This window comes from Macrobrachium rosenbergii, chromosome 15 (assembly GCF_040412425.1).
Source record: "Macrobrachium rosenbergii isolate ZJJX-2024 chromosome 15, ASM4041242v1, whole genome shotgun sequence".
Taxonomy (NCBI): Eukaryota; Metazoa; Arthropoda; class Malacostraca; order Decapoda; family Palaemonidae; genus Macrobrachium; species Macrobrachium rosenbergii.
In genome coordinates, this window is record NC_089755.1 from 45,621,700 (window position 1) to 45,648,558 (window position 26,859).

General features: G+C 38.8%; 2 protein-coding genes across 2 annotated transcripts in view; both read right to left on the reverse strand.

Moving 5' to 3' along the window:
• Window positions 1-7,289, reverse strand: part of Pis (phosphatidylinositol synthase) — a 29,909-nt gene extending 22,620 nt beyond the window's left edge. Inside the window, exon 1 of the mRNA XM_067117549.1 lies at window positions 7,147-7,289. The gene's annotated coding sequence lies outside the window, so the exon portion shown is untranslated. The remainder of the gene's footprint in view (window positions 1-7,146) is intronic.
• Window positions 7,290-11,856: 4,567 nt separating this feature from the next.
• LOC136846637 (uncharacterized) overlaps window positions 11,857-26,859 on the reverse strand; it is a 228,212-nt gene continuing 213,209 nt past the window's right edge. The window contains exons 3-9 of the mRNA XM_067117552.1: window positions 21,841-22,921; window positions 19,480-19,722; window positions 19,172-19,356; window positions 18,874-18,964; window positions 18,588-18,746; window positions 18,122-18,391; window positions 11,857-12,747 (exon numbers count right to left, since the gene is read on the reverse strand). Coding sequence (XP_066973653.1) covers window positions 12,628-12,747; window positions 18,122-18,391; window positions 18,588-18,746; window positions 18,874-18,964; window positions 19,172-19,356; window positions 19,480-19,722 — 1,068 coding nt within the window. The 5' untranslated portion in view covers window positions 21,841-22,921 and the 3' untranslated portion in view covers window positions 11,857-12,627. The remainder of the gene's footprint in view (window positions 12,748-18,121; window positions 18,392-18,587; window positions 18,747-18,873; window positions 18,965-19,171; window positions 19,357-19,479; window positions 19,723-21,840; window positions 22,922-26,859) is intronic.

Genomic DNA, 26,859 nt, shown 5'->3' on the forward strand with positions numbered 1-26,859 from the left:
GGGTTGCAGCTAGGGGCCGAGGGGACGCTGCAAAGAACCTTAAGTAAAACCTACAGTGCACCGCGTGAGGTGCGCTGGGCCCCCCAAGGGGATTTAGAATATGTGAAATATGTTTGCTGCAAGAACTTCGTGGATAATTTTCATGACGGTGGCCTTCGACTATGCTGCTTTCATAATTTTTGCAGTGCTTGGAAGAGCATCCTGTTGCAAGAAAATTGCAAGATAGTCACTTTCCACACCCACATTCGAAATGACCAACGGAAAGAATCCGACACTGAACAAATATCACGGCGTCTGTGCAAAACGCTAATCGGCTTTGGACCGAGAATACCTTTAATGTTTTTCAACGCTCGCAAATCCCTCCAGCTGCATGAAAATTGCCACACCGAGTCATTCGAAATAAGCAACCCCGAACAACTATTGTGAGGAAATTTGATGAACAAAAAGTAAAACTAAAGAAACACTGTTGGTCATGGGCTAAAGAGTCTTTTCCTATTACACAATGCGCGCAACAAGGTTCCATTTTAAAATTCAGCAATTCCAATTACAAAACCAAAACCAGTAACATACAATTCCGTAAATTCATCGACCTTTACTGCTATTGCTCTGAAGGGAACTTGTTCTCTTAGCAGGACCCAATTCAAGACCAATTTGAACACACAAAAGGGAAAGAAAAAAAAAATACTGAATGGAATGGAATGGAAAGGAATATAGAGTTTAGGCCAAAGGCCAAGCACTGGAACCTATGAGGTCATTCAGCGCTGGAACGGAATTTGAGAGCACGTAGGTTTGAAAGGTGTAACGCAAAAGGAATGAAAGAGGTTGCAGCTAGCGGCCGTAGGGACGCTGCAAAAAACCTTTAGTAATGCCTACAGTGCACCCCGTGAGGTGCAATGACAGCACTAACCCCCTACGGGAAAAACCTTGACAAGAACAACTGAAGAGCCAAAGACGCCTAAGGACCACTTCATCAGTTCTGACCAAATTTTCCAAGAGATTTCGTCATGTATACCCTTATATTAATTGACAGTTTTCCACTGCTGAGTAAAGATCGAAAACTTTACCAATATCATCTGAAAATGTTTTACACCAATTACATTTCAATTTCTCATATATGCAAGGGGCATTGGTATCCATATCTCCTGAAGTTTGCCTGGTAAGCTATCAAAATGTTCGTTTGTTTTACAATAAATATATACATACATATATATATATGTATATATATATATATATACATATATATATATATATATATATATATATATATATATATATATATATTAATGTATATATATTGCATAATGATAATGATATTAATAATAATAATAATAATAATAATAATAATAATAATAATAATAATAATAATAATAATACGACAAAGATTATACAAGCAAATTACAACTAGCAAAGAAGCATTTCGATAACATGTTGCGCTTATGTAAACATTAACTCAAAGCAAATTTGCCCCCTTTCATGATAAGATAAAATAAAAAGAAAATAAAGTCTATATAAAATAAAGGAATTTAAAAACTGAATGCGTCACCAAAACGCCATGATCTGTGTTTATGTCTCGAGAGCTCGCCGGAGGGCCTTATCTTAAAAGGTAGAATTTTGCAAACTAATTCATCATTTCACGATCACAGATCACTGGCTAGATACCGGATGTAATTTCCTGTTTGTTGGGTAAACTTAAGACAAATTAAATAAAAAAAATAAAAATGAAATATATTTTTTTACTGAGATATAGTATTCATTTTAATTTATATACATTAAATAATAATTTTGGAAAAGGTAAACAACGAATTTTTACACAGAATATCACGAAATCATTATCAATCTTTTCTTTTTCTTTTAACGTGCTTTTATTCCCATTTTTGTATGGGGTAAGCACGATGCCTTCTTTGGAAGGACTTTTTGATTTGGCTTTGGGGTAGACCTGTGGTCTCGATCGGCTGCCCTGCCTGACATCGCTTTAGACCCTGGTACGTATGTTTCATGTATCATACCAGACCCAACGCCCTTTCTTCCCAGCAGCGAGAAGTTATTGCGCGGTATGGCGAGCGTTCGAGACGTGAGATGTTTGTTATGTTTTTAGAAGGTGTTGTAGTGGCTTTGTTTTGTGTGTGTATTTAGTCTGTAACATCCATTTGCTTTTAAGCAAAACCTATCCGTTGATTACATATATAATCCCGGGATGTCTACACGGATAGCAAAGTGTCTGCCTCATTATCAATCATAAAAGCAAATATATGAATATATATATTAGTATATATGAAATTATTTGTTTGAGATACATTTATATATAAAATCAATTTCAATTTTTTTACTGAGCATTAGTAACCATTGTTAATTACACGAAACGAAATTTAAAACCATTCTCAATCCTGCGATAAAAAAAAAAAAATTTTTTTTTTTAGAAAGGAGACAAGCAGCGAAGGGGAGCATTCGGAATCGGGAATGAAATACCAGGTATAATCCTCAGACATCTATTTGTGGCGATAATCTTTACCCCTGACGCCGTCTATCCTGGCGCCAAGGAAATGACAACCCCCACTCCCTCCACCATGGGAAACCGGGATGTGGTGGGTGGGGAGGGGGGCGTGAGACGAACAACCGATGTTGGCTTTTTGGTGTCATCTGATGAGACCGCCGTACCATCGAGGTTTTCCTTTTATTTTTGCTTTCTTCGCGATATTTTTACGATACGCTCTGGAAGATGATTTACGAGAGAGAGAGAGAGAGAGAGAGAGAGAGAGAGAGAGAGAGAGAGAGAGAGAGAGAGAGAGAGTTTAGCTATTTGCGTTCTAGAGAGAGAGAGAGAGAGAGAGAGAGTTTAGCTATTTACGTTCTAGAGAGAGAGAGAGAGAGAGAGAGAGAGAGAGAGAGAGAGTTTAGCTATTTGCGTTCTAAGCTTCATTACTACGAGTTTTTAAGAACTGTCCTTACGGGGACAGGACGAGGCGTAATGAAAACGTGCAGAATAATATATATAGATAATTTACACCTTATCAAAGAGAAAATGAAGTGCAAATATTAAGAAAATACTTATACGAAACGACTGAAGTCTGAAATAATAGAAAATATGTACATACATAGAAAAAAAGCAGAAAATATATGGTTATAATTTACGTGTGTGTATATATATACAGTTTATATAATATATATATATATATATATATATATATATATATATATATATATATATATATATATATATATATATATATATGTACACACACACACACACACACATATATATATATATATATATATATATATATATATATATATATATATATATAAATTATGTATATATATGTGTGTGTGTAGGTATGTGTACGTGTATATGTCATATTTCATTATGCCATGTTAAAGAAAAAATGGAATCTTAGTGAATTTAAGACTGTGTATATATATCACTGTTGCACACGAGAAGAGTGCTGTTGTGAAATCACAGCTTTGATCAACCAGACGCGAACGTCATCAGTAAATACCTGTGTAGTGTTTTAGAGACACTGCGTCAGCACAGATTTGCATACGTCCGCATAAACTCAGCGTCCTGTTTTTGGTCGGAGTTGAAGGCATGTCACGTAGCCGTGAGAAATCCTTGGAACGAAGTCATATGTTTGTCCGTGTGTGTGAATCGTAGTCTTGCTATGTAAAAGTATGAAAGCTTAGATAGAGATCCACATGAGAAAGCCATCCTGTGTAGACCATTGTATTCTTCTGTATAAAGAACTTTTCTAAGAAATACAAAGAAAACCACTATGGAGTTTGTCTGAACCTACAGAAGATTTTTACAATCCAAGACAATAATCTCATTGCACAGCCATGAAGAATTGTGAAGATGCAACAACAACTTCTCTGACTGCGTTTTAACAGTCTCTGTAATCAAACAAAATGGGAATATTCTGGCGGAATATTCTATGACATATATATCTATCTCTGCGAAAGCATGTCCGTTTGCAAGAGGCCGTCCTATCCTTGCTTGAAACACTTTCCCAACTACGTCCGATCACATAATTAACCGACCGATTAAAAGTCCATCCCTCTGGCGTTGCATGAAGCCTTAATAATCCCCATCTCGTATATATAACTTCCCTTTGAAGTCTTTGATCGCGGCGCGCTTCGGGGAAGAGGTTAAGGAAGTTCCTTTGTGCGAACAATGGATGCAAATTGAGGTGTATCATTTCGCGGAAGAATTCGAATCATTCAGAGGATGAGACAATCGCTCCCGACACAAAAAATGACGAGGCAGGTGATGAGCAGCTCCGGTCTTTGATCGGTTCTGGGGATAATGTTACGACGAAGTGGTTTCGTGTATGTACACACACACACATATATATATATAATCATATATATATATATATATATATATATATATATATATATATATATATATATATATATACACTGTATATTAGATGGTATATATATTCATATCTATATATACAGTATATATATAATATATATATGCTATATATATATATATATATATATATATATATATATATATATATATATATATGGAAAAAAGCACGTTAAATGAAGAAGAAGAAGAAGAAGAAGAAGAAGAATATATCCGTGTGTATACACAGTAATTTTAATATTCCTCAAAAAGACAATTTGATACTAACTTTGACGATCTTCTCTACAAACGCTTTTAAGCCCAAGAGCCCGTGCTGGCACAAGAGCCCTATAATGAAACAGGAACGACGAGAGAGGCGTCGTATCAAATTGGAGTTGGGGTTACTGGGCCGTAGAGTTTCTCAGCTACCATCACCTTCCCTTGACAAACAACTGCGCCTTTAAGTACTGGCCGTATCTTCTTCAGATCTCCTTAACCCGGAATTTAACAGATACACGTAAACACGTTTAGATACGCAGCGATACGCAAGTTATAGCCTATACATTGCGTAAACAGACCGGAAGCGATTGCGAGAATTTCTGACGTTATTCTTTGTTTGTTTACCTTCATCAATTTTTATATTTGTTTAGCGTTTTTCTGTTTCTCGTCGTCTTGTTTCATAATGCACAATGGATGTGTGTTATGTAAGTATTCATAAACTAAGCGTCGTATTTAGGGCGTAATTTTTTAAATACTACTAAGTATCTTAAACTCATTTCTTTTATAACTGCTTTTCATTGCAAGAATATCATGATCCCCCAAGTTTATCTAAGTACCAGAGAGAGAGAGAGAGAGAGAGAGAGAGAGAGAGAGAGAGAGAGAGAGAGAGAGAGAGAGAGAGAGAGAGAGAGAGAATTTCACGTCAGGAAATTCTAAATAGTTCATGGTTGGAAGAGTAACATTATTAATTGATTCTACTGCTATGTATTACATAATATGAAATACTAAATGAGAGAGAGAGAGAGAGAGAGAGAGAGAGAGAGAGAGAGAGAGAGAGAGAGAGAGAGAGAGAGAGAGAGAGATTCCACACACCACGAAATTCTAAACAACAGTTCATGGCTGGAAGGGCAACACTACAAAGTGATTGTACTGATATGTATTCAATAATTTCAATGACTCAAAGACGAACAACGAACCTGGAGATATCAAAGAGCCTAGGGCGCATCTTTTTCAGAAAGGAAATAAAGCTTATAACGAAGGGTTTGACAACTCACAACTTCACTCGTCTCAAGCAACTTGCCGGAGACGTTTTTATCATCAACCAGAATTTTAATTTCCGAGTGATGGTCAAGGAATGATTTTCTTGGAATGGTGAAAGTTAGATGTCGCTACAAGGGTTTGAAAGATAGGCGATTTTTCTTAATAATAATAATAATAATAATAATAATAATAATAATAATAATAATAATAATAATAATAATAATATATTATTATTATTATTATTATTATTATTATTATTTATGAACAAACGTTGTTTTGGAAGATATCAAAAGGACGTCAACTTGAATAGGAGGCTTCCGAAGAATAAAAGCTAAGTCAGTGCACTGCAAAAATAAACTAAAAACATCAATATACAATAACAATAAACAGATTCGAATACACTTATTAATAACACATAAAAATAAACACAAACAGCATCGAATGTAACCGGTTTGATCTGCCCTTACCATTAATTTCGAGGTTACAGGCTGACGCAAGAGCCCGTGATGGCGCACGGCATGCTTAGCCTAATCTAGTTTGGCGACAATCATTTCGAGAATGTAAAGTCATTAACTGTCTTTTGCATTTCCCAAATCGTCTAGACTGCCTTAGAACATAGAATTTAGGCCATAGGACAATCGCTGGGACCTATGAGAACATTCAGCGCTGATAAAGAAATTGAAGGTCTGAAAGGTGTAACAGGAGGAAAACCTCGCAGTTGCACTATGAATCAACTGTTAGGAGAGGGTGGAAAGTAAGATGGATGAAAAAGAATCTAAACGGAGGTGCGGTAAGGAGAATGAAAGGGGTTGCAGGTAGGGGCCGAAGGGACGCTGCAAATTGCCTCAAGTAATGCCTACAGTGCACCGCATGAGGTGCACTGATGGCACTAACCCCCTACGGAATCCAGACTGCCTTGCCTATTTCCTTTTTGAAGTCGTTATTTGTAAACCTTGATTTGGGATGGATATTACCATTTCTGTCCCTCCCAAATTTAGTTTATGTTATTTTTCTACATTTGGTTTCTAATCTTTGCTATTTTTTAACCTCGACACAACTGATCTTTGCCCACACAGGCTGTTCTTACCCTTAGCCAACGGTTGGAGGAGTGGTAGAAGTTCGAAGGCTAAATAGCTGATCTTACATAACATAATATATGGCATAAACGTATTTCCTATGTCGAGCCAGTCGAGGGTTACCCCTAAGTTTTTAATTATGCTTAACATCTAAATTACAGGGCATACTCTAACCTGGTATAGGGCATTATCTAACCTGGCATAGGCTACGTAACTAGCTGATTTGCGGGGCTGCCTTCCACCTATCAAAACCCCTGGTTACTTTCGAATTCGATAAAATGTGACCTTAGGTGTAAATAATTCAATGGTTGTTTCATTTTTTACGGATACCGGCGCTATCTCGACGCCTTTTAACCGATAGGCTGTACCCAGCGAGAAAACAAATGTTCACCTATACGACCTTGAAGAGATATAGTACTAGACTTTAATCATGTGAAAATTAAAATGTGGTTGTCAGCTTACCTCAGATACACTAACCGACCAAAACGCTCCGGTTACTCTGAATTTGGCTGCGTGAAAACCATCTCAGCCCAGAAATTCGGATTTCTGCTATCAAAGTAGACCTAACCCCACACTGAAACAAGGCAGACAACTCTAGTTGTGCCGCCTGTACGATAAGTTCAATCAGTCCGCCGCTAGAGGCGCCACCTGGACAAGGAAAATCGTTTGCCAACATATCTCTGCAATTCCAAGATCAGAGAAAATTTGTAAAATGGCCTGAATATCAGAATTTTTATTCCTTACGAACTCTACAGACTGATTGGTCTAACTTGGCTTTGTTCATACGAGAACACTGTTTTGTCTGAAGATGGTATGAAGGGTAGGACAGAAAAACGCTTTCTTTTCTGCTAAGTTTTCCAGTGGTTGGCTGCCGCGCTCATGAAAAAGTCTTGCATCTACATTCCGAAACTGATAGCCACTGGAATGGCGTTTTGCTCAGTTGTTGCGACGAGCTATCAGAAATAATGCTCTATCACTGTGCCTATTTTATTCTGAGATTACGTTAGTAAATAAGGAACAAAGATAACTGATCTGCTAACGCCTGATGTTAGAGAATACACCCCGGATGTACGATCTAGCACAGAGCCGAATTTCAATTTACGTAGTAAAAGGCGCCATAATTGCTATAGATGATAGATCAATTGTCTTTTCTTCTGCCTACCTCTGTGTTCCTGACTGGTATAAGCATTACTTTTCCCAAGAGGGGATCCATCTCCTTTGAAAGACCTTGCTCATTTTCCTGGCCTGAGTCTAGACCTAACTCGTCTTGATTTTGCTTCTCCGTACCAGGGCTAGACGAGAGAACCAAGTAGCCCATCCCAACGGCCTTCAAATTACATACAGACTCCCGTTAATTGATTTCAAGGCACTGGTGCCTATCATTAAATATAAACGGCCAAATATAAGTGCCACTCAGGAAATGCGCCGAGATTTTTCCGTAAAGGTCAGGAGGCCAACGCCGCTGTGTAAACTGTATTACAACAATAGCATCATCGTCGTATCACTTAACCGAAAGACTATTTGGCAACTCAAAAGAGTTCGTCCCAAATACAACAGTTCATATCGATATGTATCACTTAAAAGTGAGTCTGTTTAATAAATTACAAATGTCACATAGTGATTGCAGCTGATTTAGAGTGCCATGTTACTCGTTATGTTCTGGACTTCTGCAGATTCTCATAATACGTGTGGTCTTATTATTTTCATAATTTTCATGTTCTTCTCTCTCTCTCTCTATATATATGTATATATATGTATATATATATATATATATCTATATATATATATATATATATATATATATATATATATATATATATATATATATATATCAGAATATTATATGAAATGGTTTGGAGGTGTCCTGGCGTATATTTTGCCATCTTATCAGCAAGATCGCTGCATCCTATTTTTGAAATGAATATCCTTCATATTGAGTTAGGTCAGCGTTGCCTGTTACGCTGACAGGCTGGTCATTAACTTCTCACAGTTCTCAGACTTTCCTATAAGAGGGAAATTACGAAGAGTTCAGTGCTTACTCATTTTGTATACTCGGTTTGTGTCGTAAGTATCCGAAGATACGAGCAAGTTCATATATATGATTCTGGTGCAGACGTTTTATCTTTATTGTTACTGGAACGAACTCTATTTTTTTTCAGTGGTGAATTGATTATTCACTCTTCGGCAGAGATTATTAAGAGCAACAAGAAGTTAAGTATTTCCCAGTGTTGCTAATATTCATCATATCTTCTCCTGCGGTGTTGGTAATGATTGTATTCACTCCTATGGAGTTTAATATTTATTGTTTTTTCTCAGGTGGTGTTAATATTCATTGCACTTTCTCTGGTGGTGCTGGCTATTGCTCCTTCTCAGGTGAGTCTTACACTGTCTTTTGTTTCTGTAAACATTATTGCCTGCAAAAAATATTCCCACTATCAGTTCATTTGAACCACTTTAAATGTTTTGGTGTATTTAGTAATATCCGAGATTTCTTGAGTAGACCTTTTCAACAGCTCGAGTATAAACAGCTCTAATGCTTTTATTGAACTACATTATAGTAAGACATATACAGAAAGTATATCAATACTTTCATAGAACTACATACAACAGTAAGATCATCACTAAATCCACGTCAGAAGGTGAGTGGATTTTGTGATATTCTCAAGCACGCGTTCCTTCGTGCTGCATTGGATAATACTAAGATATACATAAAAAGTATATCGACACTTTTTCAAGAACTGCACATTAATAAGACATCAACAGATGAGGTTTGAAAGGAAAAGCAGAGTTGTATGACAAGATAAAAGTTTATTAACAAATGTCCGATGACTTACTTATCACATTTCAAGAAATAGATGTCGCAGTAGGCATTAGAATCCCTTGAATTGATGGAGGATGTATAACATTGGTTTTTTTTTTATTTCTCTTCAAATTAACATTTTCTGATTTTCTGACATATCCTATGATATGTAGTTAACAGAAATGCCCATGTTTTTTTCCTAACCCCCAGGCATAATGTTAAGTTTTGGTTATACACTGCTTTTTTTTTAAATTTCTAATGTCCTATGCTTTATGTTTGTTATATTTTTTTAAAGTTTTATTATACAAAAATAAGTTATTTGATTTTTTGAGATGATATGGTACATACAATGTACAAATTGAGTTATCCTCATAAGAAAGGATTAGAGAGTGTTATGTATATATGTAATAAATGTGGTCGCATTTGGCATCAGAATGAGTTATATATGATAAAAAAAAGAGATTTGCGTGTATGTGTGTGCATATATATATATATATATATATATATATATATATATATATATATATATATATATATATATATATATGTGTGTGTATATATATACATACACGAACATACACAACTGGTTGCCTTAACAATGGACCAAGATAATTATATGGGACGCGAGCGGCCTGCCAAGGAATATTGTCTTCCATCTGTCAAGATATCTTCAAGACACCTTCTTTTCTTCTTCATTGTTTACGAAAGAAAATCAAGACATTTGCTCTCACGCTTTCGTGAATGGACTTGAGAGAGATGACAGAGCAACGGTAGATCCAAAAACTAATGTTTAAGTGGTTTTCTGTCTTATTCTTTATCAGTATATATTTCAATTTTCACGATGGAACGTTATAATCCTTAGGGAAGCAGGCGCTGCGTCTCTCAGTACAGTCGAGAACAGGAGACAAAACAAAGCAACTGGAAAGACATGGTATTAATTATGTTATAAAAAAGACCCAAGAAAAAGAAAAAAACCTTCTTGGGTTCAATTCAACAAGAATTTCTTACACTCTTCATATGTATGTGTATACATATTCAATTACACGTACATGGATACGCGCTTACGTGCGTATGGATGTGCGTGCAAGCAAATTTTTTTTTTCCAACGCAATGATCTAAAAAATGTATAAATCATATAAACAGGTACAACTTGTAGCACGAAAGAATTCTAATCATATCTCAGCCGATCTTCTCTGCGAGGGCAGAAAACACTAAAGTTAATCCTTGGCTTTTTTTTTTCTCTTTATACGAGAGAGCGAAATAAACTTGACAGAATGTAAGGCAATGAGAGAGAGAGAGAGAGAGAGAGAGAGAGAGAGAGAATTTCTAAGATATTCCTAACGAATGAATAAAAGTATGAACAACGACTTTCGCAAAAGAGATCAGTCAGTGTGATCCTTTTTTTTCTCTCGCCCTTCTAATGGAATCGAATTCTAATTTCTATCCTCTCACAGACTTCAACCCTCTTTGGAGTACATATAAAAAATATTCTAATGAATAATTCCACGGCTTATTTATACACATTTTTTTTCCCTCGTTTGGATATGAATACGATAATACTAAAACTGTCTTTTACACAGTAACAGGTATTGAAAGCAACAAGAAATTTCGTTTGGTGTGTGCGCGAGATCACATATGAAGGTGAGACCGGTAAAAGGTGAAGGAGTGAATTGAAAGTAGAAAATAAAAATAAAAAAAATGTCACGAATTTTGGAGGTGCCACTCGGTGGAGGTACTCAAAGGAGAGAAAACGCAATCAAAGGAAGTGAATGAAATTATCACACTCGTAAAAAGGCGTAAGAAGTAAACAGTCTAATCTTAACAGTCAGTCAGTCGTCCCCAGTCGAAACAACTGACTGGGTGTGTCGAACTGATTCACTCCCGGATATACGAGGCGCTGGAGTAAAGCAATCCGAACGTTAAAGGTACCTGTAATAAGGCTCATTATTCACTGCAGGAAAAAGTTTTTTCGCTCTATGCATGAAATGCGTTGAAGAAATGGATTGGGTGTGACGGTGAAACTCAAAGCTGGCCACCCGACTGGTCACTCGGTGCCAATGGCGGTGACAGCGTCCATCCAAGCGCTGGCGCTGCTGGAAAATTCGGAATTCCTAGAGATGCCAATAAGAATTACTGGAATGACTATCTTTTGGAATGTAACCTCGGTGACAGGGAGACCAGCTTGTGACTTCCATCTTCCCTCTTATGCGTATAGGAAGAGAAGGACGTGATTGCTTTGTTCTTTCGTCGGGCAAGAATCATTTCCTCTGCATCGTCACACGCACACACACACTTCCCGGTGTAGTCCACTCATATAGTGATAAAACGATATTGATAATAAGACATTTATAACACAGCGAGTCAGTAAATCCTTTTTTTTTTTAGTTTTTTTGTTATTTTTTTTTTTTTTAGCTTGGGTGCCTCACTTGCGAAGGAGGCGCGTCCGTTCGTCAGCTTTCTCTCTTCGATGAAGAAGATGAAGAAGAGGGCTTCGTGTTTGTGGATTCAAAATGTCGCCTTTGGAACGGTTGAGAACCACCTACAGGATGTCCACGCACCGGAGAGGGACGCCTCGGGGCGCCCTTCCGGGCGTGACATTTGCTATTGTCCTTTTGGAAATGAATGAAATGCGAATGATAGTGTGCAGATCTGCAAGACGCTCATCGACGCTCTAGCAATGAAAACTCTTCTCCTTACATTCACGTTTCCTGGAGGAAAACAAAAATCGAGCTGCTCTCTCGTCTTTTTTGGGCAGGGGGGCTTCTACAGGAACGTTTATGGACGATGTGGTTCCTAATCGAAGCTCTCCTGTTTCTTCCCTCCCTCGTTGGGTATCCATATATTTTCCTTCCTAAATGGTAGGTTTTTTTTTTCGACAGTCTGAATGCCTAATTTGGTCACTTGTTCCATTTACTCGAGCGTTCTTTCAGTGACCTTCTTCGTTTGTGAGTTCCTTCTTAAAACTCCATCTTCGGCCCGCCGGAGGGGCGGGCGTCGAAACGCCGCCAAGCGGGAGACCCCTTTCATATAACACAAGAGATATATAGTCGGTTACGGGAACGAGAATCATCGTAGTCGAAGAAGATCGGATAGTCTTCACGTGCCAGCATTAGTTATCTCCGTCGGGTGAACCGACGATGGGCTTAGGCAACCTTCTTCTTCAGGTTTACCAGCTGCTGGGACAGCACGTCCTGTTCCGTCACGAATCTCTTCTGGGGTTGTGACTTGGTCTCCTGCTGCAGTTCCTGCTCGATGTCCTGGTTCTGTTGGGGGAAGAGAAGAAGAAAAATGTCACTTTATGATGTGACTAGTGCCAGCTAGTCTTATGATTTACGTATTTTTAAAGAAAGCTTTATTCTGACGGACTACCGCGCTCAACGTTAAATTTAGCAGAGCTGAGTTGTAGAAAATTAATCAATATAGTTGGTTACCTTTATATTTACGTTACTAGCTGCGTATTATATTCATTTTCTACGTGCCCATGTCTGTAAAGAGTATTCAGTAACTCACACACACAAACACGCAGATTCTCTATCTCTCCACTTATTCATAAAACCATTACTGCTGTATGCTTTGGACGTCAGCGCTCTCAAACGGTCAGTTCTCGTGCGTCATTTATACGTCATAAATAATACCTTCCGATGAGTGGAGTATAGATTTCTATACGTGAGGAAGCACTTCCGTGAGCCCCGATATGATAAGCTTATGACACTCTCGGGAGGCATGAAGAGTCGTATAAATAAATGTCTCATTGATTAGTCGAATGAATTCTTGAAATAATCGTATTCTCGTAAGTGTCGCCTTCTTGGCCAATCACTTCAAAGGTTTCTCTAGTGACACGAAGTCCCAAGCCAATCACTTCTGGACTTCGTTTGACGTCATGCATCCGTCTACCAATCCTTAGAAGGTTTTGCTTTGACGTCACATATCCATAGAATAATGAGGAGATTTTTTTCTTTCCTTTCTCTCTCTTTGACGTCAAAGGTGCTTGAGTACGCGAGGCGAGAAGGTGGAGTGGTTCGTTGAGGAACTACTCATGCAGCGAGGGAAGGACCTGTTATGAATACCAAGTGTTTGGGCCAGGTTTATTTTTAGAAAAGGGACACGCTCAGGCTCAACACTGGCTTTTCCTTTAGGTTCACGTATTTATAAACAAAATTCAGTAACGATTTTGCCCTTAAATCTCCCTGACTGTGAGATTTCTGTTAATAAAACCATTGTTCGCGTCATACACGGTCAGATTAAAGGTGTATTGCTGCGTCCCTTGCTGTAATGAATGAAGGCCTTTAATCAAAGCCTGCAGTATCTTTTAAATAATCACCTTTATAACACTGACAAGGAAACTTTGGATGATGAAATAGACTGGAATGTAAATCAGTAAATACTATGAATTTCGCAACGTTTTCCCTGGACGAGACAAAGAAAGGAACTGGTCGTCATATTGATCTGGTGAATGAATGCCTTTTGAGCATTGACAAGATGAAGATAAGAAGGAGGGCTGAATGATGAAAATTCATGACAGTAGCCATGGCATTGTGACAAACGATTCCATGCTGAAGTGGAGGCGAGAGAAAGAGAAGGGTGAACCAGGTTTGCCTCGGTCTATCTTACTTTAAGTGGAACTGAGTGGGCGGTGGGTGTTGCCAACCAGCTCTCGCTCTTGTTCTTTATCTCTCTCTCTCTTTCTCTCCCTTGCTCTTATCTACTATTTACGTGGCTTATCATCTCCACCCGAAATAAATTTGTCCCCCTTTGATTAGCGAGTCAAGAATCTCATGGCACTCTCTTCTCAATGACTTCGTCACCAAGACGAGATCTCAAAAGGAAATTCGGTGTAGGTGGCAGTCTTAAACCACCCACACTGGTCCCCAACAGGTTGCTTTAGGTCCCGTCGCCATGGCAACATAGAACCGAGAGAGAGAGAGAGAGAGAGAGAGAGAGAGAGAGAGAGAGAGAGAAGAGATGAGGTTAGAACTATAGATAATGACGATAGATCTCTGTGAGAAGATGATTATCAACAGTGCGTGTTCTCTCTCTCTCTCTCTCTCTCCCCTGCCAGTGTCGAGGTTTAAGGGTGGAGGGTTCTAACACGAACCTCAGCTTTAATATGTGGGTGTTCGTGCGGGTTTGTGTGGGAGGTTCCAAATGGCTCTCGTGAAAGAGAAATTCGGAAGGTCGTTAGGCGGTGTGGGTGGAAGTCAGCTTCACCTACAGCACAGGTTTTTTCCATTTTGCCAATCAGGGATGGGACGCGATTGGCTGGTGGTAATTTTGTCCAATTAGTCATGAAAATTAGGCGGTAATATCCCGTGGCTATTTTGGCATTGATGGATTCAAATCAATCTTATGAGCATGAAGTGATTGAACTATGCATATATATTTCAGACATTTGTGCGTTTATAATGGTAAGTTATTATGAAATGTTCTTCCTTTTATGATAAATCCTCTTTTTGAAATTTAATTAAAAGTTCATTATGAAATATTCTTTCCCTTTATGTTAAATCAGCTTTTTTTTTTTTTTAGAAATTTAATTACAAGTCTATGATTCCAGTTCGTACTGTTTTTTTTTTTTTTGTATGTACAGTAGTCTTTACGAGCAATTAGAAGAGCGTGCCATTTCTTCTCCTTTCTTCTCTCTCCAAGGAATCGGAGCTTTTCCTTTCTTCCCGTATCCGAGTACTTTCGTCCATCTATTTGTCTTTGCGAAGTGTCATTACACCTTTATCTCGCACCATTTATCATTCTCTCCCTTCTGTTGCCTCCCCCGCCGCCTTGGTCGTAAGCGCGACAATCCTCCTCCTCCCCTCTCTAACCCCCCTTCGCCCCTCCTCCCATCTGGTCTTCCATTATGGTATGAGAGAGAGAGAGAGAGAGAGAGAGAGAGAGAGAGGATCAATAAGCGCAACGCCCACGCTCCCAAGCCTTTGCGCACAGCATTTAGGTCCCTATGAGCGTCGTGGCGTAAAGTCCATTCTCCCTCTCGCGCTTTCTGCTACGACTCTAAGTTGGATATTCGGTGTTTATTTCTAGCAAATTTCGTAGGATAACCTTGGCTACTTCGGCTATTTATTGCGCTGCCAATGGCGTGATACTCACTCAAATGGGCTAATTTTGGCGGAGGCATATTTTTGTTTTACTTTACGTGTGGATGATCGTTGTCGTCTCATCGCACGAATACTAGATATTGTACTAAAATTCTTTACAAGGTCTCTCTCTCTCTCTCTCTCTCTCTCTCTCTCTCTCTCTCTCTCTCTCTCTCTCAATACAATCTCTGATGACATGGATTCATTCACACGTGCATAATCAATTTCAAAAGTCATTGATGTCAATCGCAGAAATGATTTTTGCTAGTCTTGTTCCGCGGGATCAAAGAAAGAAAGAAAGAAAGAAAGAAAGAAAGAAAGAAAGAAAGAAAGAAGGGCTAGAATAATGCGTACAATGAAGAACATGAAGTCTAAAATTGCAAGGAAACAGGACTAAGGAGAGAAGAGATTCACATCACAGGCAAAGATGGGAGTGAAATGATTAGAGGCTGGAGGAGGAGGAGGAGGGAGGAGGAGGAGGTTGGGGAGGAGGAGGCGGAGGAGGAGGAAGTTGGGGAGGAGGAGGAGGTTGGGGGAGGAGGAGGAAGTTGGGGAGGAGGAGGAAGTTGGGGAGGAGGAGGAGGAGGAGGAGGTGAGGCGGAAGACGAGAGGCGTTATGAGGGAAGAAAGGAGGAAGACGAAAGCAAATGGAAGAGGAGGGTAAAGACAAGAGGCGTCATGGCGGGAGAAAATGTTTAACGGAAGTGGGCGACAATAATAAGAAACGAAGGAAGAAGGAAGAGGAAAAAGACCGAGGAAGAAGTGAGGGGGTGGGGGAAGCAGAGAGGATGACGGAAAAATTTCCGACGAACGCCTGGCGACACGAAGACTAAGCCGAGGTGAAGCGACTTTGTCAGAAAGAAGAAAGAAAGGGTCCCTTCCTGAACCCCGCCCCCCTCTCTCCCTCTTTATCGTCTCCTTTTCTTCCCATCTAGATTTCCGCTTTCCCTTTCTTTCCTAAACCTCCAGAGTTCCGCCCTTCAAGATCTTTTACCATTTATTTTTTGGCGAAGGTTCGGTTATGATGACATTTATGTATCGAAGACTTCCCCGTGCCAAGGCAATAATTCCAAGGCTTGCAAGATTCATTCAAGACAAATAACGTTTTTACTGCGCGACTTTAAATCAATATATTTTTACTCTACGATATAAGAGAGCAAGGTTCTAGTTTTGGAAACGCCGATACAATTTTAACATATTCAGATTATAGAGTAAAAAAAAATACCAGATATTTTCATTTGTAAATTAATACATTTGCGCAAACAAGTTTTATTAAGATTTTTCTGGTTTAATATGATGTATTTTTATAAGAAGTTTAATCAGAAGTTATTTTTAACGAATAAGCTTCAAATCCTTTAAAAGAAGATAATAAAAAAAGATAACTGGCAACCGAACTTCTCCTAAAAATAGACTAAATTTGCATCTTGAAATACTGCGCAATGTTTAGATAAGATATTTAGACAATACTTGTATCAATACATGTATAATATCCATGTCCTTTTTTAAAACTTATTTTTGCATGTATCTATTCGCATGTATGTATGTATGTAAATTCCCTTATTCATGACATTCAAGCGTGTGTAAACGCATTTGTTATCTATTTCTTGACAGGTAATAGATAACAGATAAATGGGTAAAAGCACCAGCATCTTTGGTTGAAGGTGACATTAACGAAGAGGTATTTGCCTTTGCGTGGATTCTGGACGCAAGGGACAAGCCATCTAATTAACCATATTATTTCTTAAAAAATGCTGAGAGCAGAGACTTCAAAACTTTAAAATTGAAAATTTCGGGCTACGCTTTCGCAGGTTTTCAATGCCCAGTTTGTTATCCGTAATTATACCCTCCATGAGTTCGTGACTACAGTCTGTATAATAAAAATTTATATTTAAAGTTAATGTTTAGTTAATTACGTCGTTAACGGCTATTAAAGCAATTGATTTTCTTCGATCTCATGCAATGCATATTTACGGCTCTTTATACCTCCCAAGCTCTGAACATTATAATAATAATATAATAATAATAATCTTATATTCTTGTTACTTTCATAATTTGATGTGTGGCTCTTTATCCAGTCCTCATATTCCAAAAGTTGGGAATAATCAAAGGTCCGATTAAATAGAAATTCCGCTTCTCAAAAGGGATAAAACTTTTGGTCTACGTCCAAAATGAAAAGCCATTCCTGGGATATCCTTTTCATATAAAACTGATAATCAAATAAATAGCTTACAAACGAGGGTCTTTCATTCTCGTATCAGTTGCCAAAAAACATCCAAAGATTAAAAAATATCTGGACAGTTCATCCGATACTTTCATCCGCTTTCATCCATTCGGGAAAAATGTTACCTGGAGCTTTCTTCCGGGATTTATTTCCATCCTTGTCCTTTCTTTCAGCGTACAGCGTAATGGTATCAGGAGCTTTCATCCGAGACTTTCATTTGCGTCAAACTTTCATCAGTGTCATCTGGATCAAGAAACTACGACTTTCATCTTAAGAAACTTTCACAATTGTTCGTGTCCCCAAAAGAGAATTATCCGGAAGTCCTGAACTCACCTGTCGGACCTTCCTTTCTCTGTCCAGGTATTTCATGAGGGCGTCGTATTTGCTCTGCATGAAGGGGGTCATCGCCGCCTGGGGCACGTCCTTGGGGTGGGTGTCTACCACGGGGACGCCAGAGCTCTCGCTGCTGACGGCGGGAGATGCCTGGGCTGAGGCGGAAACGGCGGGGGTTGCCTGTTTGGGCAGCTGGGCGTTGGCAGAGTCTTCCTGGACAGCGCCTGCGACGGTGATGGGTTCGGAGCTCTTCTTGACCTGGGGTTCCATCTGGGGAATACAACGAAGAACGGTGAGTGAGGAGTTTGTATCAGTATAACGATTTTATGACGTATTTCGTGATATTGGAATAGACCATCTCAAGCAGACAAGAACCGTATATGATTTTTTTATCTGAAGGTGTTGAGAGAGAGAGAGAGAGAGAGAGAGAGAGAGAGAGAGAGAGAGAGAGAGAGCTGACTCCTACCTCGTCAGGAACAGTAGCAATCTGTCGGGCGAAGACAGGTCGTCTGACGGAGGTTGAAGGGATGTCGAGGGCCTCTTCCTTTTGCCCTTTCCTCATGGGTACTGGAACTCCCACAGCTACCTGTCGGGCACCAAGGAGGGGCATGTTCTTCTTGTTGATCTGCGAAGGAAGGATGAAGTCAAGATAAGAAAAGAGGATTATGCAGTTAAATTCTCATGTCTGAAATGTAGATGTAGATAAAGGCAGATATGTTGTCGCCAAGGAGGCACATTAAGACAATAGTCACCTTTTTATCCATAAGAGCCTGGAGCTGGTTTTCGGTGTTATCTTCCATCTCGGCTTCTCGTTCCAATGTCTCGAGATCCTCTAGGGAATATCTGTAGTGAAAGAGAAAGCATAAAACTCAGCATTAATCTCTGCTCACAAGTAAACTGTATCTATCTATCTTCCTACGCCACTAATTCAACGGAGGATATCAAGAAATACCGAAGAATTATTTATACCTTAAGGGTAAACTGTCACACAATACCTTCTATGTTGCATAAAATCTATATTCATAATCTATTCAAAATCGTTGACCTCACCTTCCGGAACGATGGTCAAGAAGGAACTGCAGTAGAGCGGCGTTATCGCTGTCGGACTTATCAGCAGCATCTTCGTTAGCAACGTCATCATACCAAGTGCCGTCGTCATCGCTGTAGCTGTTGTAGTCATACGCGTAGTCATCATTATTGTTAGCCAGGTACGGTAGCAATGCAACAATCGCCTCCTAAAAAGGAAAGAATGAAACATTAACTGATGGAAGCGCACTTGTGTGAGGAGCAGGGTTGTATCAGATCATATTCGAGGTAATGATAAACTCTACGGACTTTGCAACCCGCGTTTCACTTACAGCGTTTATTCTTGGTCTCTGTTGGGTAGCGTATTCATGACGATAAGCTGGTTGGTATTCTGGCAGTTCGTAGGGTTGGTCCTGCACGTATCCTCCCAGGTATTCGGAGAGGCTGTCATCCATTACTTGCTCTCGCGCTCTGCCACTGCTTCGGGAGACAACATCCCGTGTGTAAGGGTAACCCAGGGTGGGTCCAGTCAGAGTCAGCACCAACAGTGACGTAAGCACCTTGTACGTTTCCATCTGCGAACGAAGGAGGAGAAATTGAAGCACCTTGACGTCATCTGGCTTACTGATAGGAAAGTGTAAGTGTGATCATGCTGATGTTGTGGTGTGATACTTTATATACTTTTGCTTTCAACCTTTCATAGCTAGCCCAGATTGCATGGGCTTGAATGTAACTATAGGTGAGTATTCATACGCAAACACGTATACTTGTGAAGCATCAATGTATGTGCCTGCGATGAAAGGTATGGATGCAAACATGTGTCTATGAATGCATGTTAACATGGAAGCATGTTTGCTTGATCGAACTATCACCGTCTTTTCCGATACAGAAACAAAATTTCTAACCTGAACGCGACCCGCTGGTTCAACTAAGATCATAAGACCACGATGGTTCTTATCTCCAGAAACTTTTATTTTGGCTTTATTCCAGGTCATGTCGAGTTCTACACATGAATGCTTTAATCTTCCCAATAAGACTCGTCGGTTACACCCATGATAAAATGATAGCAACAGGAGTTTCCATGGTATAAGTAAGAGTATCATCGGTATTATAAGTGGCAGCGGTAGTAGTGACTTAAATGCTACTATTCTATCACCGCTGTCGGTATATCAATGAGCAGGAACGCTGTATACGCACTACCATTACATTACAATTTTACTGACCCAGTGTGCGTTTGCACTTCACCATTACAAAGCAACTGACATCACAAATAGCAGTTTCAAATATAGACACACTGTTTACACTCTATTGATTTATAACAATTTAAAGTATCGATCCATGGTATTTTTCCCGATAATTCAACCAGTAAATGGTGTCTATTCTAGCTGTCCAGTGTAGTTAGCGTCCCATACTGGCTTCTATCAATACAAGCTCGATCATTAAATTACAGGAGCATTGATTGTTCCACGTACATAACAAATGAAGGAAATCTATTTTTGTCTTCTCACTAAACAATAACAGAGTGAGGGTACCGATATGGCGCGTTGCGGGACACTTGGTCGTCAGAATAACAAAGCTGCGTCTCTAAGACGTGGCGTGCCAAGGTCGTTGTTACGTGCAAATAGGAAATGAATCCCCGCGTCGCGTCAAAAGCGGCAGAGTCGAAAATCCCACTGCTACCACACTCGGGACACGGACTTACGTCCCACAAGACTTAAGGTTTTGTTTTTGGACACGTACGTTATGGGTCAGTGGGGGTGCGTGATGTAGCGACTGGATACAGCACGAAACCTGAATTTTTCAAGCTTGGGAACCTCTACCGCCGTTTCTAAGCAAGCCTGTCTTATATAACACTGGCGTGCGATTTCCAGTATATACTTCATTATTAACACTACACTCTAACACGATTTTTATAGAGTATATTTTAACAACTGAACTCAAGTAAGTAAATCCAAGAAGAGAATAGTTCTATTCTGCTCGTGAATTACCAGAAGACAACGAGGACTTGAGTAGGTTTAGGGCACCAAATTGAACGAGGCGATAATTGTTTCGAATCAAGCGCAAAGGTGAGCTGTCTCCAACGACCAGAAGGACGATGAATGTTTGAGGAGATCCCAAAATAGGACGTCAAACTTCGTGAGCAGAAATGGCATGACCTTTCCGTTTATAGATCACTCCCTAATGAAAGCTTCCTGAAAAGTGATATGTCAACTCCAGAGTCAATAGCGCTCCGCCGTTATCGGTAACTGCTTTGGGAGAAGTTCACTGACATCTGGAAATCTTTCATAGCATAGAATTTAGACAATTAAGATGTGTTTAAATGAGCGAGTGGATTCTAAAGTAGATGACAATGTTCGATGGTAACTTTTACCTGTAGATACACATATAAAATGGTAAAATGTGTTTAAATTTATAAATGGAACCATAAACATGAAAAATAATAAAGAGAGGAGTAATAAATTTCACAATCACATCATTCAAATACGACAAAGCCACATAACCTACTCACACTTCGCACCATTAACTAGGCATGAGCATTGAAGTCTCCAGTCAGCTTCTTCCTCTACTCTCCTCTTTCACTCTCTCTCTCTTACTCTCTCACATTCACACAAGTTTCCTTCCGCTGAATGCAAAACTATCACGCACACACACATACATACACAAACACACTCAAAGCGATGAATGAAACTTACCTTTACTCGAATAAGGGTATAGGCAATCACCAATCACTTGAGTTAAGTATCACTGCGTTAAGTTCGCCACTTGCCACTAAGTTCAAAGTAAACTTAAGGTTCCTTTGCGTATCACTTAAAAGACGTTTGTTTTTCCTTTTTCCCCCGTAGAAGTGAGAAAGCCTGGGTTAGTTTTGGTCAACGGTCGAGTCGTCGTGCAAAGCTCGTGTCCCGTTCTCTTTCGTGTGCGTGTATCTCGCGGTTCCTCTAGCTAGCTTCCTCTAGCTCAGGCTCGTTCTCCTCTCTTCAGGTCTCGCTGGGTTGTCGCTGTATGAGCTTGTGTCGAAGCGCAGCTCCGAACGTCGCTTATATACTCTTGCTTCTGCGCAGGGAACATCCACCTACACGGCCTGATTCACAGCTTTCTTTCACTGAGTTGGGGTGGTCATGGATGTAACGCCGCAGCCCATTGGTGGATCACTATTGATTATTACTACGACGGCTCTCGGCCAATGGGAAGAGTGAGACGCCACTGACGTCAAACTCCGGGCCAATGAGCGCGTCGCTTTAGGATGGGAGTCGACTTCGTTCAGAGAATTCTCAGCCCTCGACGGCACCTCTGACGTCACGGCACGGGCTGGAAGGAGGACGTCCTGAACCATGGAAAACAAAACGCAGAGTCGAAAATTGTTACAGGAGGAGGGACGGTTTCTAAAAATAGATCGGCGCTCAGGCCCGGAGTCAGTCGCCGCACACTTCATGTTTCTCATATTCCAGTCAATTTATTTCGGCGATATCTGTATCACTCGCATTTTTCCTCTTTGTACAATTCGGAATTTTTATTTCCTCAATATTATTAACTTTCACCATGGCATTCCAGTGCCTGTACGGGGCTTGGTCGTCACTTTAAGTGAGGGTCTATTTTTAGATTTGGTTATATACACGTCCCGATGACTTTGTCAGGTCAAAGCACATTTCATACAATCGTTGCCAACAGTTTATTTTCTTTTAGATGGATTATTAATCTGTATTCATGTGAGGGACTTTACTTAGTTATATATCACACAATGCGCGTCTTTGTCGATTTAAATACAGTATTTTTCTGAGCGCGAGAAGAATAAGGCATAATTAGTAAATCAACTAAATTACAGTTGTCAGAAGGTCGTAAATCTATAATAAGTCTATTTAACAGTGTTTTCCTATATATAATTAGAAAAATATCTATCAAAATCGCTTTTCACTAACGATAAAATTGACATTTTTTCCCCATCTCAGAGGCCAGCAGTTTCTACGACTTGTGTTAATTCCACACAAGAGTTAAATTAAAAAAGTAGCGAGTTGCATCATTTTCACGCAATGCAGGATTCAGTTCACATCTAGATAAACTAGAAATGATCAAATGATTTTATGTACTACCACTACTACTACTACTACTACTACTACTAATAATAATAATAATATATAATAATAATAATAATAATAATAATAATAATAATAATAATAATATAATAATAATAATAATAATGGAGAAAGAAAGGCACAGTTATGTATATGGTTATCTATTGAAAGATAAATATGTACAGAAAGAGAACTGAAACTGTCGATTCCTTCCAACCTGACTGAAAAAAGGGGAATGAACAGTTTCCGAACGCCTTCTGTACAGATTTATCTTTAAATACATGTGCACATACATAACTGTGCATTTGTTTCTCCACTTGAAGACTCATACTAATGAGTATTTTTTAATAATAATAATAATAATAATAATAATAATAATAATAATAATAATAATAATAATAATAAATTACCAGCATGAACTTTTGAAAAAATGAATAAGCTTCCCCGAGAGCACGTTCCGTGGGAGGAAAGTCTCTCTCTGGAGAGAATCGAACCATATGGTGTCTTTTAGACGCCTCAAAAGCGCTGGCGTCATTTTCCGACTCTGCTTCTCCGTCCCATTTCGCGTGCCAATACGAAAATATGAAAGGTGGCTCCGAATAGCGAAGAAATGCCGATCAAACTCCATGCTGACGTCTCAACTCCTTTTCCTCCTTTCTCTAATACGTATGCATATGTGTATGCATGAGTGTGGGATCTGCCATAACGAGGTATGTCAACTGAACAGCCAAGCACACACGTCAGAATCAGACAAAGAAGAGCAACCACGAAACGAAACATATCGATACCTCAATGAGAAATGAAAGAATAAAAAAATCCGGGAGATTTCCTATGGCGAAACCGGGTCATCCAGCGAGCAGAGCGAAGTTTCTAAATATGGGACAGCAGGGCGGGTGCACAATTTCAAATTTGGCATCAGATGTCTGAGAAATACATTTTGCAGCCACACGGAAGGGAAGGAGTCTTGGAACAGGGGGTGTAGTGTCTATTCAACTATCTCCTCTCCTGTTTTCTCTCTCTCTGCTCCTTTTTTTCTCTTCAATTTACCGAGTGGGATTAACCACGTATCAAAGACGAAAGTGAAAAGTTGAATAGATAAAATGCAAGTATTTTTGGGCGTTTAAAAACGAAAAATATTCTGTGTTATTCCTACAACGCCATGTTGAAAAAGCAACTGACCTTTTCCATCAGCAAAATCGATACAATATCGGTGTTGTAGATTAATTCATGCAGAAGAAATACATGCAAGATTATTACGACACTGACATTATAAAAGGAATGCTCAAGACTGATTTCCAAAATTAACCATAATCTGAGGTCGTGTCGAAATGTTTCTGAATTTTGATTGATGACGGGGCAAAAAAAAAAAAAAAAAAAAGACATGAAAGGTATGAAAAATAATTTGTGTATGTATGTATGTATATATATATATATATATATGTATATATATATGTATGTCTTTGCGGGTGCTTGCTTTTCTCCTAGCTTTTTATTTCTTTATATAAAATTCACAAACATTCTTTTCGAATGGTTCTTAATCTCTCTCTCTATCTCCCTCTCTCTCTCTATATATATATATATATGTGATAAATAGTCATATATATATATATATATATATATATATATATATATATATATATATATATATATATATATATACATAAATACACACACACACACACATATATATATATATATATATATATATATATATATATATATATATATAATACAATACACAAACACACATATATATATTATATATATCGTTTCCTGTTACCGTCATGTACTAATTTCTGGGGAAATTTGTTTTCCTTTTGAACATATAAAATATAATCTGTGATTCGCTTAAACTAAGGTCAACTGACAATATCTAAGAAATTCCTCACCTTTAGGCTAGATTAACATCCTTATTTACTTTGTCTTCGTATATAAAGGGGACGTCTCTTTTACATAAATTTTGGAAATCAGTTATATTTAAAGAAAATACCTTTATGAAGAATAAGCTTTGCTGTATCATTTAGAGAACATGTAGCAGAACGCGTAGGCACACAGAAGGAACAGCCTAAATATTTGCCATGGATAACAGTCCTCTCACGATGTTCATACGATCAAATATTTACTTTTCTCCTAGTGCATCATTTATAGAGTGGTATACACTCGTAAGTTTAAGTCTAAGGCCAAGCGCTGGGACCTATGAGGTCATTCAGCGCTGAAACGGAAACTGAGAGTACAAGAGGTTTTAAAGGTGTAACAGGAGGAAAACCTCGCTGTTGCACTATGAAACAATTGTTAGGAGAGGGTGGAAAGTAAGATGGAAGACAGAGAATGTGAACGGAGGTACAACAAAAGGAATGAAAGAGGTTGCAACTAAGGGCCGAAGAGACGCTGAAAAGAACCTTAAGTAATGCCTATGGTGCACCACTTGAGGTGCACTAACGGTACTACCTCCCTACGGGGGCCTCTTTTAGAGGTTTACAATGTAATTAACTTTGATTACCATCATTTTGTTCAGCTGATGTCAGTCTAAAATGTATTCAACCCGTTCTTAAAATTCTTCTTCTTCTATACCTCCTTGGAAGCTGGTAGCAAAACGCACAATGTAGCTTCCAAATGCGTACATGCGAGGGTCCACATTCCCCGTAAATGTGGACAAGTAGTGTCAGTTCCATTCCGGCACTATTTTGTTGCGGTGACAGATTCCCCTTTTTATTATTCAATTCACAGATCTTCTTAGGGAACTTATTCCTGTCGCGACTTCTTTTAAAATTAATAATATTTCTTTTCACATAACCAATTTTCAACAAGCTTAAATTTCTTTCTTCTAAAAAATGATCGAGCTTTCAATTGTACCTTTCTTCTTTCTAAAGCAAATGGCCTTTCTTCTTTTTTCTGAACGCTCTTTCTCCATCAACAGATTACTATTATCCTGAGATCTTTTGAACTTCCTTCTTATATTAGGTTTTCATTGGATTTCTTGCTTGTGAAAGAAACTACTTTCGCCTCTTTTTGAACCTTATTCCTCCTGTCATGAACAATGTTTCTTGTTTATAAAACCAAACCATCTCCTCCAACCGTCTCACACTGACTATTTTACAAACTAGGGGCCTGTTCCTTTTCTTAAGAGGCGTTATCTTTCTATTTTTTCAACTGTTTCCCTTCTATTAAAAATAGCTCTTCCTGTTTCTAAAAACACGCCACCTCTGCGTTCTTCCCACAACAATCAGCGCTTCCCTTTTCTAAAAAAATTTGTCCCCTCCTCAACGGTAAGCTGTCAAATATAAGATAATTTTGGACTTTTTTTAGCTCATTTCATAAATCACTTTCCCCTTCTACCGCAAACGTAAACACGAGCAGTGTCACCACAGAGGTTCTCAGCTTTCCCACGCTTGAAAACTGCGACATTTTTCGAATCTGCAATCTGAAGTTTAACGACAACAACAAAAATACAACAGCAACAAAAAGGTTCAAGTTAAAGGTCGCAAATCACTTTGGCTCTTGACAGGCCAATGGCAAAGGTTCGACGAATGTCAAATGACAGATGAAATAATCATGTCACGATCACGATACATTCATCTAAAAATAACCGCCAGGTTATATAATCGTTCTTTGAAATATTTGCGGAAGCAAATACAGATAAAG